This window comes from Sorghum bicolor, chromosome 5 (genome assembly GCF_000003195.3).
Source record: "Sorghum bicolor cultivar BTx623 chromosome 5, Sorghum_bicolor_NCBIv3, whole genome shotgun sequence".
Lineage (NCBI taxonomy): Eukaryota > Viridiplantae > Streptophyta > Magnoliopsida > Poales > Poaceae > Sorghum > Sorghum bicolor.
The window spans coordinates 5470143-5482309 of NC_012874.2; the positions used below are offsets into that span (position 1 = coordinate 5470143).

At 44.0% G+C, this 12167-nt stretch overlaps 1 protein-coding gene and 1 long non-coding RNA gene across 2 annotated transcripts; one reads left to right on the top strand and one right to left on the bottom strand.

Moving 5' to 3' along the window:
- Positions 537-2785, top strand: LOC8073641 (putative disease resistance RPP13-like protein 1). Its single transcript, XM_021461352.1, has 3 exons — positions 537-2148; positions 2251-2352; positions 2444-2785. Exon 1 carries the CDS (start codon positions 667-669, stop codon positions 1744-1746), a length of 1080 nt encoding a protein of 359 aa, XP_021317027.1. The 5' UTR covers positions 537-666; the 3' UTR covers positions 1747-2148; positions 2251-2352; positions 2444-2785.
- On the bottom strand, positions 10310-11452 carry LOC110435825. The gene is made up of 2 exons (XR_002453682.1): positions 10831-11452; positions 10310-10724 (listed from the first exon to the last, which is right to left on the bottom strand). It is a non-coding gene; the product is annotated as an uncharacterized LOC110435825 (long non-coding RNA).

Sequence of the window (12167 nt, forward strand, 5' to 3'; positions counted from 1 at the left end):
GGTTGCGTAGCCCTCTGAACGGGTCTAGGACCTTGGGCCACCATCCGTTGATGTTGTTGGTGGACTTGACTGGGCGCTGCCGGTCCAGGTCCCTCCACGTGGAGCGAGCGTTTCACAGTTTGAAATCCCGTGGAGATCGGATCGCCGCCGTTGAGCCGAGCGCCGGACATGGCGCGCTGGATGAAATCACTGATGGACCTCGCTGGTGAAACCCGTCGAGGAGACAGCGGCCCCTTCCAGATCCTCTTCCATGGTGGTCTTGTGGATGGGAAGACCTCCTGTAGCGTGGAAGCCATCATCCGCCTCCCGAGTTTATGATCGGGAGCGTGAGAATCTGTCACCGTAATTCTCTGAAGCGCCTTCCGGACTGATGGCGCGATGGTCACGGTGGGCATTCTCCATACGCAGTCAATGGATGGAAGATTTGGCGGTGTGGTCTGCTGGCTCCCGCTGTCCGCCGGCCGCGCACGGCGCGCAGCGCAGCGCAGCCGCCGGGGCCGGGCGCCGACTACGGTCCACCGGAGGCGCGCACGCAGGGTCGCCGGCCGGTGTGCGGAGGTGGCTGGCAGGGTCGCGGAAACACGTCCTTGCCGGATCTCCGCTTAGTACATATATACACAAGTAACAAGCAAAGAAGATCAATCTAACCTGCAACTACAAGTACATATGAATCTAACCTGCAAGGCTGCAACTGCGTTCGGCCAGTTAATAGCTAGGAACCTTATAGAGCCGGATGAATGGTACTTGGACCAGACAGTCTGCAATATGCATGACGTTGTTCGCTCATTTGCTCAATATGTGGCAAGAGATGAAGCAGTGATAGCTCAGAAAATTGAAGTTGGCCTAACCAATAAACTTAATTCGCAAAATGTTACTCGGTTATCACTGGAATGCAAAGAATCAGAATCAAATGAGCTAGAATGGAGTTCTCTACAAGGAAATAGATCACTGCGAACATTGATTTTAGTTGGGAAGATGAAGATCAACCCAGGTGATTCGTTGTTGTCTTTTCCATGTTTGCGGACCCTACATATAGAAGATGGAAATTTTGATGCTTTGTCTGAATCTTTGGTCCAACTCAAACACTTGAGGTATTTGTCCATAAAACGCACTGACACATGTAGGCTGCCAAAAAGAATTGCCATGATGAAATTCCTGCAGTGCATTAATATTTCTTACTGTAAAAGTTTGGTGAAGCTTCCACGTGATATTGGAGAGTTACGGCAGCTGAGGTATTTATGCCTTGTTAGCTCAGGAATAAATAGTATACCCAAGACTTTCGGTGGTCTAACCAATTTGAGGATATTGAATGGATTTCCAGTCCACATGGAAGGTGATTGGTGTAGTTTGGAAGAATTAGGACCTCTTCACCAGCTTACATTCCTTCATATACATGGTCTGGAGAATGTATCTTCTTCCTCATTTGCTATAAAGGCCAGGCTTCGTGAAAAGGTGCGCCTTAGCTATCTGGTCTTAAAGGGCACCAGTACACGTGGAGGTCCTCACAGGCTGGTAAAAGAGGTAGAGCAGCAACAAATCGAGAAGGTGTTTGATGAGCTCTGCCCTCCACCCTGCTTAGAAACTCTGTGTATTGAAGAGTACTTTAGCCAACAACTTCCAAAGTGGATGATGCCTACAGAAATTTCGTCCCTTGGAAGCTTGAGGAATCTATGGATGGAAGACTTGCCTTATTGCACGGAGCTACCTGATGGCTTGTGGCAGCTCCCCAGCTTGGAGTTCCTATAGATTAAAAGCGCCCCAGGCATCAAGCGTATTGGGCCACACCATCATGAGCACCCAAGCCCTATGGAAAACGTTGGTTCTGATTTGGAAATTGAGGTGGTTCGGTGTACTGGCCTCAAGAGGATCAGCAATCTGCCAAATTTGCAGAACCTTATATGCCCAGAGTTGATGGTACTAGAGGGTTTGCCTGCACTTCAGAGACTCGTGCTGGCGGATTTCTCTCGCTGCTCGCTTCCATAGCTAAAGGGAAATCTGGCCCCGAGTGGGACAAGTTCAGCCATATCAAGCATGTGAAGGCATATGCACATGATAACGACAACAACATTAAAAGGAAGTGGTACGTCAAGTACACGAGAGATCATTTCAGCTTTAAGACAAACATCAGCGTCTCTGCTGACGCCTCAGGTAAATTAACACAGCTGCTGCTTTATACGTGCCTACTGAGTATGTACCTTTCTTGCTATTGGAATATCTCGTCACTTGACTGGATGTGCCGTTTAATTTCAGGGGATGAAACGGAGGAAGCGTTGTTGGACGAAGTGGAGGAAACTTCAAGGAATGAAATCGAAGAAGAACTTGTCAATGTGGAACAACTGAGGGAGTAATAGAGTATGCTACTACAACTTGTTATTAGTTGCTTGTTAAGCTGTGCCTAACACTGCCAATTATATAACGCATATGGACGACCTTGCCTGCACAGGTGGAGTGTCCGTCTGTGACCTATATGGACAGAAGGATCCTTGGAGTGGCCATCACCTTGACTGAAGAAGTATCAATGCAGAATTTGTGTTGCGATTTTGTTCACTTCTGTTAGACTACATTTCATTTTGAGGCGGTCAGATATTCGACATTGCAAATAAAAAGAGACTGGAATGTCATGTGAACTTGTTCCTTAATTTTTCTTCAATGATTTGTGTGCACGTTACTGTTCAATTCTGATGCAGTTTACCAGTTGTGAACTGAGAGGCCTATATGTATGTAAGTTGACTAGTAACAGAACAAACTAATGTTGCAGTACAGCTTCATTAAGACGCTTGCTGATTCACAGTGATATATCTATAACTCTTATGAAGCAAAACTTCGCTAGCTATTTCTCATGGCATGTAAGGCGTCCATTTCAGTAGTCCACTATCATTTGTCACTATTTACTTTTGACATTCAAGTTGTCCAACAGTCCATTATCATTTACAATTAAAGTTCACTAGCAAAAGCATTATAATATTCATGTCAGCGAGATACATCATCCACTATGGATACAATCTCCACGTTTATGCTAATAAATCTATATATATTATATCATATTCTTATATTATAAACACCATATATATGATTCCTCCTTACTTATGGCAACGCGTGGAGAATCTTTTTGTAAATGCAAGTTGCCAATAACTAAATGTATATAACATGGTTCACCGAGTTTTTTGATTTTGTCAAGACTCCAAGTGGGTGTTTGAGGCTGTGAACTGCTTCTATATATCAACACGTAACATAACCTAATGCACAACATGTTCACTCCTGAATCAATAATGACTAGCAACTTATTTAATTAGTACAGGCTTGAAATTTCTCTACGCAGTTGCCAATAATATTTATTTCTCAGGGCCGTCTCTATAATTTTGAGGGCTCTTGTGCAAGCAAAAGGGTAAGAGGCCATCAATTTTTTTTGATATGTCAAATATATAAAATATATGGTACAACAAAAAGAATTAATTTGCACAATATGTTTTAGTTTATAAAAGGTAATTATAGTACAACAAATAAATAAATAGAATAGAATTAGAAATTTAGAACCCTATCACGGAATACTAATAACAAAATTGGTGAAGTCTCGATCAGCCATGCCCTTACTCTTCGTGCTCCCGTGTCTAGTAGTGACATCGTGTGCGAACGTGTGGTGTTAGCGTGTCATGGAGCCACATTGTTGCATTGGACGATTGGGCAATAGGACGAGAAGACAATAAAGAGAGGAACATTGATTTGCTCAACTAATCGATCAAGCAAGAATATGAAGCAACACTAGCAATAGGTGGATGTGGATGACGTGCTGATTAATGAATTTCTTTTTAAAATTAATTAACGAATTTCTATAGTGTTTATATAAGCCTCCAAAAAATTAGATAAATCTATATACTAAATATTACATATATATTTATAGGCCCCTTAGCGCCATGGCCCTCCGGCCGTCGCACCGGCTGCCCACCCCCAAGAGACGGCCCTGTTATTTCTCTACGGTCGAATCGTAGCTTGCATAAGAGACCAGCCGGAGAAATACAATTTTTTGACTGTTTTCATCTGATACCTAAATAAAATAGGACGTATAAGAATTTCTGAGAGTGCTACTTTTGCTACTACTCCCTCCGTCCATAAAAAATATAATTCACACAATTCAAGAAGTCAAACAATATTAACTTTGACTGAAATAATATGAAAATATACTAACGCCAATGAGACAAAATAAGTATCATTAGATTAGTTACAGAGTATACTTTTATAATAAATTTATTTCAAGACATAAATGCTAATATTATTTACTATAAACTTGCTCAAAGTTAGACTCGTTTGACTGATATGTTTCTCATAATTGCATTTTTTCTGGACAGAGGTAGTGCATGCTAGCCATCTAGGAGCGCGGGAGAAGCCTCCATAGCGGCGGCCAGCTCGGCTCTCGCTTAGGCGACGAAGGGAGGGGCCCGCGCGCCTAGCTCGGTGGCTAGGTCTGCGCTCGCCCAGGTGGTGACGGGAGCGGGCCCACATGCCCCCGCGGTGGGCGTTCCACTGGCAGGAGCTTACCAGGCAGAGTGGGAGCCGGGGCTGAGGCCGGGCCCGAAGGTGTTCCTCCATTGTGCGATGGTCCACTCGTCGCTGCTTCCTCTGGCCTCAGATTCGATGGAACAGATTTGGGGATCTAGCGACGACCCGGTCAGGCCCCTGCGCACGCACGCCTGCTAGGCCAGGCCAGGGCTGAGTGGTCAGTATGTCGCGCCTAGAAGACAGATCTAGTGGATCCAAGGCAGATACAATGAGGCCCTGTGCACCTATGCATGCACGCCAACTAGACCAGGCGGCAATTGGGTGGTCGTGGCTACAGTCGGAAGGCGATGGGCCACATGACGGACAAGCCTTCCATCTTCTCTGAGGAGCAATTCAGGGCTGGGGCAGCGGCGGCTGACAGCTAGGCGTGCTAGCCTACGGCGGCAGCTGGGTAGACAACTTCTTTGTCGTCCTCGTCGCCATCGTCTCGGTCAACCTCCTCAGTGGTGGTCGGCAATTGTTGTTGTTGTTGTTGTGATGGTGGTGGTGTTTTCTTCTCTTTGTTAAGGTGTGAATCAAAGTGTTCTTGTATCTTTTTGGCTACATATATCCTTCATGGTTATAAAGGCTGGATTATTAATTAAAATTCACTATCTAGAAAAACATGTGAGCCATCCAAGGTTATCAATTATCCATCACGTAGACATGACCTAATCTTGCTTGGGCCGAGCGGAGCATCCGCAAGATCCATCCACCTTGGCGCGACATACTTGCTCAAAGCAAAAAAAGCTAGCCACGACATACTATGCCGAGTCCACTAAAAAAATAAAAAAAAAACTTGTTGATGAGAGAGGCGTGAGATATGTTAAGGTCAATCTTAATGATGGTCTTATGACCTAGTTTTCAACAAACAAGCAAAATGCATGCAGTGGCCACATATTGGTGCGCTGGGTGCTGATGGTGCGGGGGGCGGACGCATTGGAAACCCACCAGTTAGAAAAATGTTTAAAAAGAGTGACCAAGTTCGAGCCTTTACATATGAACAACTCGAGCGCCATGATTGGTTGCAGTTGGATACAAACAGTAAAGCCATCGCGGCAAAGCCATCGATGTATACAGAACGTAGAAGAGATCTGCTTTCACACAACGGTGAATAATATATACAGAAGGTAGCAACATCTATATGGTGTGGCGGTTAAAACTCCTCCATGATATATATATATATATATATATATATATATATATATATATATATATATATAGTATACTCTGTAGCTAGCTACCGAATAAGATATTCTGTTGTAGCCAGGTCATCCCACGCACCCGCTCACCCTTGGCGCGACCAGGCAGCGGACGAGCGCGAGATTCCTGGTCCTCTTGGCTCCTGGCTCCCGGCTCCCAATCGGCACAGCTCGCCTAGTTACGGGAGCCGCGCATCACACTGCCGTTAAATCAGGCTGAGTAATAGATCAGCGACATGCATGCATCCTTGATTAGCGATGGATTTTTTCCCCCTGCTTATCCACAGTTATATATGTCCATCGGGCCGTGCCGGCCCAACATGACACCGGGCCACATCGGGCCACCGTGCCGCACGGGCCGTGCCTGTGGCGTGCCCGTGCCGCGCCTACGGCCCAAGGCACGGTCCGTGGGCCGTTTTGTCGGGCCGTGCCACCCGGTGAGCCCGGCAAATTTCACCGGACCGTGCTGGCCCACAACCCGAAGATCATCTAGTGACTCAGTGAATCAGTCATCAGTGATTAACTAAGACACACAGAAATACAGGATTTACAGATTCACAGATCATGAGATCAAAGAACAAGACAGATTAAAGAGATAATATAATTAACTTTACTGAGCTGTTTTGTGCAATGCTGCCTCATTAAAAACCTTGCTAGGTAAAACTCACCCTTGTGAGAAACTCTAGCAAGGGAAAAAGAGTGCAGCCAGCTCCAAAATGTTAAGTGTTTAGGACTTTAGGCTATCCTATTACAAAATGTCAACTGCCAAGTGCCAAACTGCCAACTCAATGTTTCAAAACTGCATGTCTAATTGTCTATCACTCTATCCTATTAGGCTATTACAAGATCAACTCAATGTGACCAACAATATGACAATATCAGACTTGAAGAGTTGAAGTTGCAGTGCAGACACCAGACAGCCAGACTACAAGAGCAGACCAAAAGCTCCTGCTGTCCTGCACAATGTAAACAGGTTCTTGTCAAATTCTTACTCATTCTAATAATCTAAATAGCTAATTGCATCAATCTAAAGTTCTAAAGTTCTTACTCATATTCATATCAATGTCATCTTCTAAACAAATGTACTCCCGCTGCCGCTGCCATTTCCGCTGCCGCTGCCGCTTCCTTGAGCTTGACCTTGTTCGTCCAGGTAGAGGTTCTTGAATGCATCTACCAGGTCAATGTCTTCAGGTGTGTGCTGCTCCCTTGTTGCTCCTAGCTCCCAGTCCTTGATGCATGTGAGCATCTCCACATGCTCAGGCAACAAGCGACGGCGCCGGTCCTCTAGTATCCTGGAGGTACAACTGAAACACGACTCGGAAGAAACAGTAGACACAGGGACAGACATGATATCTCGAGCCATAATAGATAGGATTCGATAGGTAAGCTTGTGATCACGCCACCAAAGGAGTATGTCAAAGGATTCCTCATAGCATGTGACAGGGTCACTGTCCAGGTAAGCACTGAGCTCACTAACAGCAGATGGAGTAGAAGAGGATGTGGGGGAACAGGCAGGGGAGTCACCAGGACCTCCAAAGATCCTTCCCCATGCCTGTTTTCTCTTACCAGCATGAGCTGAAGGGACTGCAAGCCTCTAAGACCTAGCTGCACCAAATTTATCTTCATACTTGCCAAACATTTTAAACATTTCATCTTTGACTTCACCATAGTATAAACTATAACTACATCCAGTAGCCTTACCAAGCAGATCAAGTACATTATAGAAACCTTTCATCTTAGCTCTAGGATCAAGAATGAATGCATATGAATAAATGAGTGGGATTTTCTCCCAATATTTAAGGAATTTCAGTTTCATAGGAGTAGAAATGTTTCTGAAGCCTGTATCTTTTTCAGCTTCCTGCAAATGCTCAGCAATGGCAAGCAAATGGTGCAACACAAGTAGAGCAGTGGGATAATAAACACCAGACAAAACAACAGTACAATCATAAAATAGTTCCAGGAATGCCATGATTTGTTCAGCATTATGCCAATGTTGTGGAGTCAACAAAGTAGAACCATAATTAGAGTTAATGAACACATTGAATACTTCCTTGTATGGCAGCAAGTGCTTGAGCATCAAGTAAGTAGAATTCCATCTAACATCCATATCTAAGCCAAACTTTCTAGGTCTAAGACCCTGAGCATTGCAGTAATTCTTAAACAGAGCAATTCTTTGATTAGAGGAATTTAAAAAGTTGATTGCAGTTCTGAAATCTTCAAGATAAGTTTTCACTCTCTTGAAGCCAGTTTTGACAATCAAGTTAATGATGTGGCATGCACAGCGTTGATGCACAAGCAAGTATTTCACTTTGTTTGGATTCTCTCTTGTAGGTGCAGGGTAAGAACCCAAATAACCAAAGAAAACAGGTTGCAGAATCTCATGAGCTCTAGTATTAGCAGAAGCATTGTCAAGAGACACAGAAAAAATCTTATCCATCAAACCAAACTCATCAACAACACTAGCAATCCTATCAGCAATATTTTCACCAGAATGTTTAACCTCAATCAACCTTAAACCAACAACTTTCTTTTGTAACTCCCAGTCTTTACTAACATAATGAGCAACAACAGAAATGTAATCCTCCTTGGCATTACCAGACCAAATATCAGATGTCAACGAAACAGAGGATGCAGCAGGCAACACATTTTTCATAAGCAAAGTACGCTCTTCATCAAACAGTTTAGACATATCTCTAGTGGTGGTCTGCCTAGAAATCTTCTCAAATAGAGGATTATGAGCACGTCTTATATAATCCTCCCAAGCCTGTGTCTCACCTATCCCTAAAGGAAGGTCTAACCTAGCAATCAAACGACACAACTCAATGCGAGCAACCATAGGATCATAAACCCAGTTTTTCAAACCATCAGGATTTAGAGCAAGTTTAGACTGGGTCATTTTAGCATGATTCTGTTTTTTCATACAGGATTTCATGTGCCATCTCAAATGACCAGTACCATTACCAGATCTAGCAGTGTACTTCGAACGACAATGCTTACAGATTGCAGCAATTCTAATCTTATTCGTCGCATCTTTAACCTCATGAAAGTACGTCCAAACAACAGAAGTTTTCTTACCAGAGGTACCTCCAGTGTTAGCGGGGCCGGCATCATCGTCGTCCTCGCCGTCGAGGTCGATCGGCTGGTTGCCATTGATGCCATCCAAGCCATCACCGAGGTCGATGCCGAACAACGCAGCTGCGTCCTCACGCAAGTCGTCGTCGTTCTCGTTCTCCATCTCCCGCTCATCGTCCGAGTTTAGTGCTAGGTCCTCGCCGTCGACAAGGGGGCGGCGCTGATCCGCACCGGACCCCTGCGTTGCGAGGCCAGCAATTTCACCGGACGACCGAGACTGAGAATGAGACTGAGACTGAGAGAGCCCTCCAACTCCAGCACCGCCCCTCGACGGGCGCTTCGGTGGCCTGGCCATGTTCGCCTCCACTCCAGAGGAGGAAGAGGCGGCGTCAGGCACCACCAACCTGCCAAGTGCCAAGAAATGGCGAAGAAGAGTCAGAGTCAGAGAACACCGAGAGAAATGAAGTTAGGGTTAGGGTTACCTGTGCGACCGGAGCCCGGTGCCGGAGCCAGAGCCGGAGAAGAAGGATCAGAGAAGTAGAGAACACAACAAACGAGAAACGACGGCACGCGGTGGCGGACGTGGAAGATGCACACAAACTCACATGCTTCACCGGAAAATAGAGAGGAGTGGAGGGGAAAGGAGGGAGGGACCGAGGGAGGAGAGCTGGAGCCGGAGAAGAAGGATCAGAGGAGGGCGGGTGGCGGCGAGCCGACGAGGCGACGCCGCGACGAGGTTGAACCGTGGAGGAGCAGCGGCCGGCGACGGATCGAGGAGACGAGGAGACGAGCGATTGCAGCGCGGGCGCGCGGCGCAGTGGATGTGGAATGAGGGAGTTAGGGTTAGGGTTACGGGGCGTCCGCGCGCGCCCCTTATATAGTGGGCAGTGGCCGGGCCGGCTTGTCGGACCCCTATTTTAGCCGGGCCGTGCCGGCACCGTGCCACGGGCCGGGGTGGCGGCCCAGGCACGACCTGGTGCGTCGGGCCGTGCCGGCCCTGGCCCGTCGGCCACCGGGCCGGGCCGGGCGGGCTGCGGGCCGGGCCACCGGGCTCCGGGCTGCATGGCCACATATATCCACAGTCAACGAAACGACCACGTGCATGCATCATTGGCGTTCACGTGGGCCTATATGCATAGGTGACCACACCTTCTGAAATTACTAAAATATTTTAATGTTTATGAGAATACATACCTATTCATAGAATCTTTAATGAGTTCTCGTATTTGTTTCAAAGATTACGAGAATACAACTTCTGAAATTACGAGAATTTTGTATTGTATCCCAAGCAGCAGTTTATATTACCAGAACAACATAGGCTATTAGGATGTAAAATTACCACAATTTGGCATCTTGATGTTCCAACTCACTTGGTAGTAAAATGACGAGAATAATTTACAATGAAGTAATTACGATAATTTTAGTGCCTAGAGACAGGGAGATACCACAATTAGGTGTCGAAAATTTTCTAAGGATCTAGTTACTATAACGGGGAGGTCAAATTACAATAAACCAGAAATACATTATTTATGATATTTTTGTTGGAGAATTGCCACAACTTCCTATCAAGTCGCTATCAGAAAACACTTACATTTCTTAACAAATGAGAAAGAAACCACTTACAACATTTCAGAATATTGGAAATGATAATTAGGCTGTGGTGTTACATAAAAATTGGCATGAAAGTGATTAAATATTTCTCAAAAAAAAAACTTGTAAAAAATAGAAACAGTACATCGATCTATTTTTCCATCAGAATGATACTAGGTCTCCACTCATTTTGAACGATTCAAGGACGATCAAGATCATGCCATATGAGCCTCGGGTCCAGCTCGAAGCTGCTTAGTCAGTGTTCAGTGGATGCAAAAGCATGTAGAAGTGCAGCTCTAACCCAAACTTGGGCCCCTTCTCGTGCATCTGTGGTGAATGAACATTAGAACGAATAACGCATCAGTGATTTGCATTATAAGTTAACCATCATACATGATAAGTCATTAACAAAAACAAATGAATTTACTGTAACCTTGGCCTAAGTAACCACCGGAATTAATTCCATTAGTTCAGTTCTGGTTTTCTAGATCAAATTGATTTCAATCTGCAATGGTGAAAAGTAGAAAACATCACTGAGAATGGGGGTCTCACTGGCAAAATAAGAAAGCAAGCTTGTTTCAAACTGCAGGAGCAAGAAAAATTGATAGTTGAGCCATGTACATGCAGGATCGTCAATTGGTTGACACAGTTACCATAACACAGAATTGGTTACTAGAAGATTGATATGTTATTTACAATAATTTTGTACCATAACAGTATCTAAGTTACAATATATAAGTAAAAAATATAGTAATGCCACAATGGTTTACAACAAATTTTGAATATGATATGATGCTTGTAACATCAAAATCTATGTTACGATGTAAGTCAAAATTTTGGTCACCAGATATTTAAAATGGACACACAAAACCTGCAAGTGCCTAAAATTGATGGCATGAAACAGAATTACCATAAGACAGTGATGCTTATCGAAAGGATTGGTCTACACGAATACACAGAAAACAAGGAAGACTAGTGTATATGATTTAGGCCTTGTTTAGATACATCCAAAAACCCAAAACTTTACAAGATTCTCCATCACATCGAATCTTGCGACACATGCATGGAACATTAAATGTAGATAAAAAAGATAACTAATTACACAGTTTACTTGTAAATCACGAGACGAATCTTTTAAGCCTAGTTGCTCCATGATTGGATAATATTTGTCAAAATAAAAACGAAAGTGCTACAGTATCAAAATCTAAAAAAATTTTGAATCTAAACAAGGCCTTACACAGGAAACCAGTATCACAAAATCGCTGAAACCATGAACACTGACTGAAGTAACAGCTACCTCAATCCAAATGAGAACCAAAATTATGGAATCTGGTAAGGTTGATTTCAGAAAACATGAGTAGAACATGAACTCTAGCATAAATTGTGGTAATTCACACTCATAATTAACATGTCGAGCTATTCAACATATCGTAACCATTTCTTGCTAATTTAGCATAATATGCAGTAGTTGTTAATTCTTAATTATCACTTCAAGTCACCAGACTTATCGTAACTATTGAATCTTAATTATCATGCTGAACCATCCAACTTATCATAACAAAAGCCATTTTGCAGTAATTGGTTACGATAATACATTTAGGTGATCAAGATATGATAATACATTTACCAGAATAGCATTATCTACTTACTACAAAAAAAAAAACAAATATAGCACAATGGAGTCATCGGGTTACTGATATTGATATGAGGAAGCAAAGAGGGACCAACAAATAAGAAATCATGCTTGTTTGAAAATGCAGCCACATTAAA

What these genes read in the sequence shown, in the direction of transcription:
- LOC8073641 (XM_021461352.1), top strand. Translation starts at nt 667, where the DNA reads ATGAATCTAACCTGCAAGGCTGCAACTGCGTTCGGCCAGTTAATAGCT.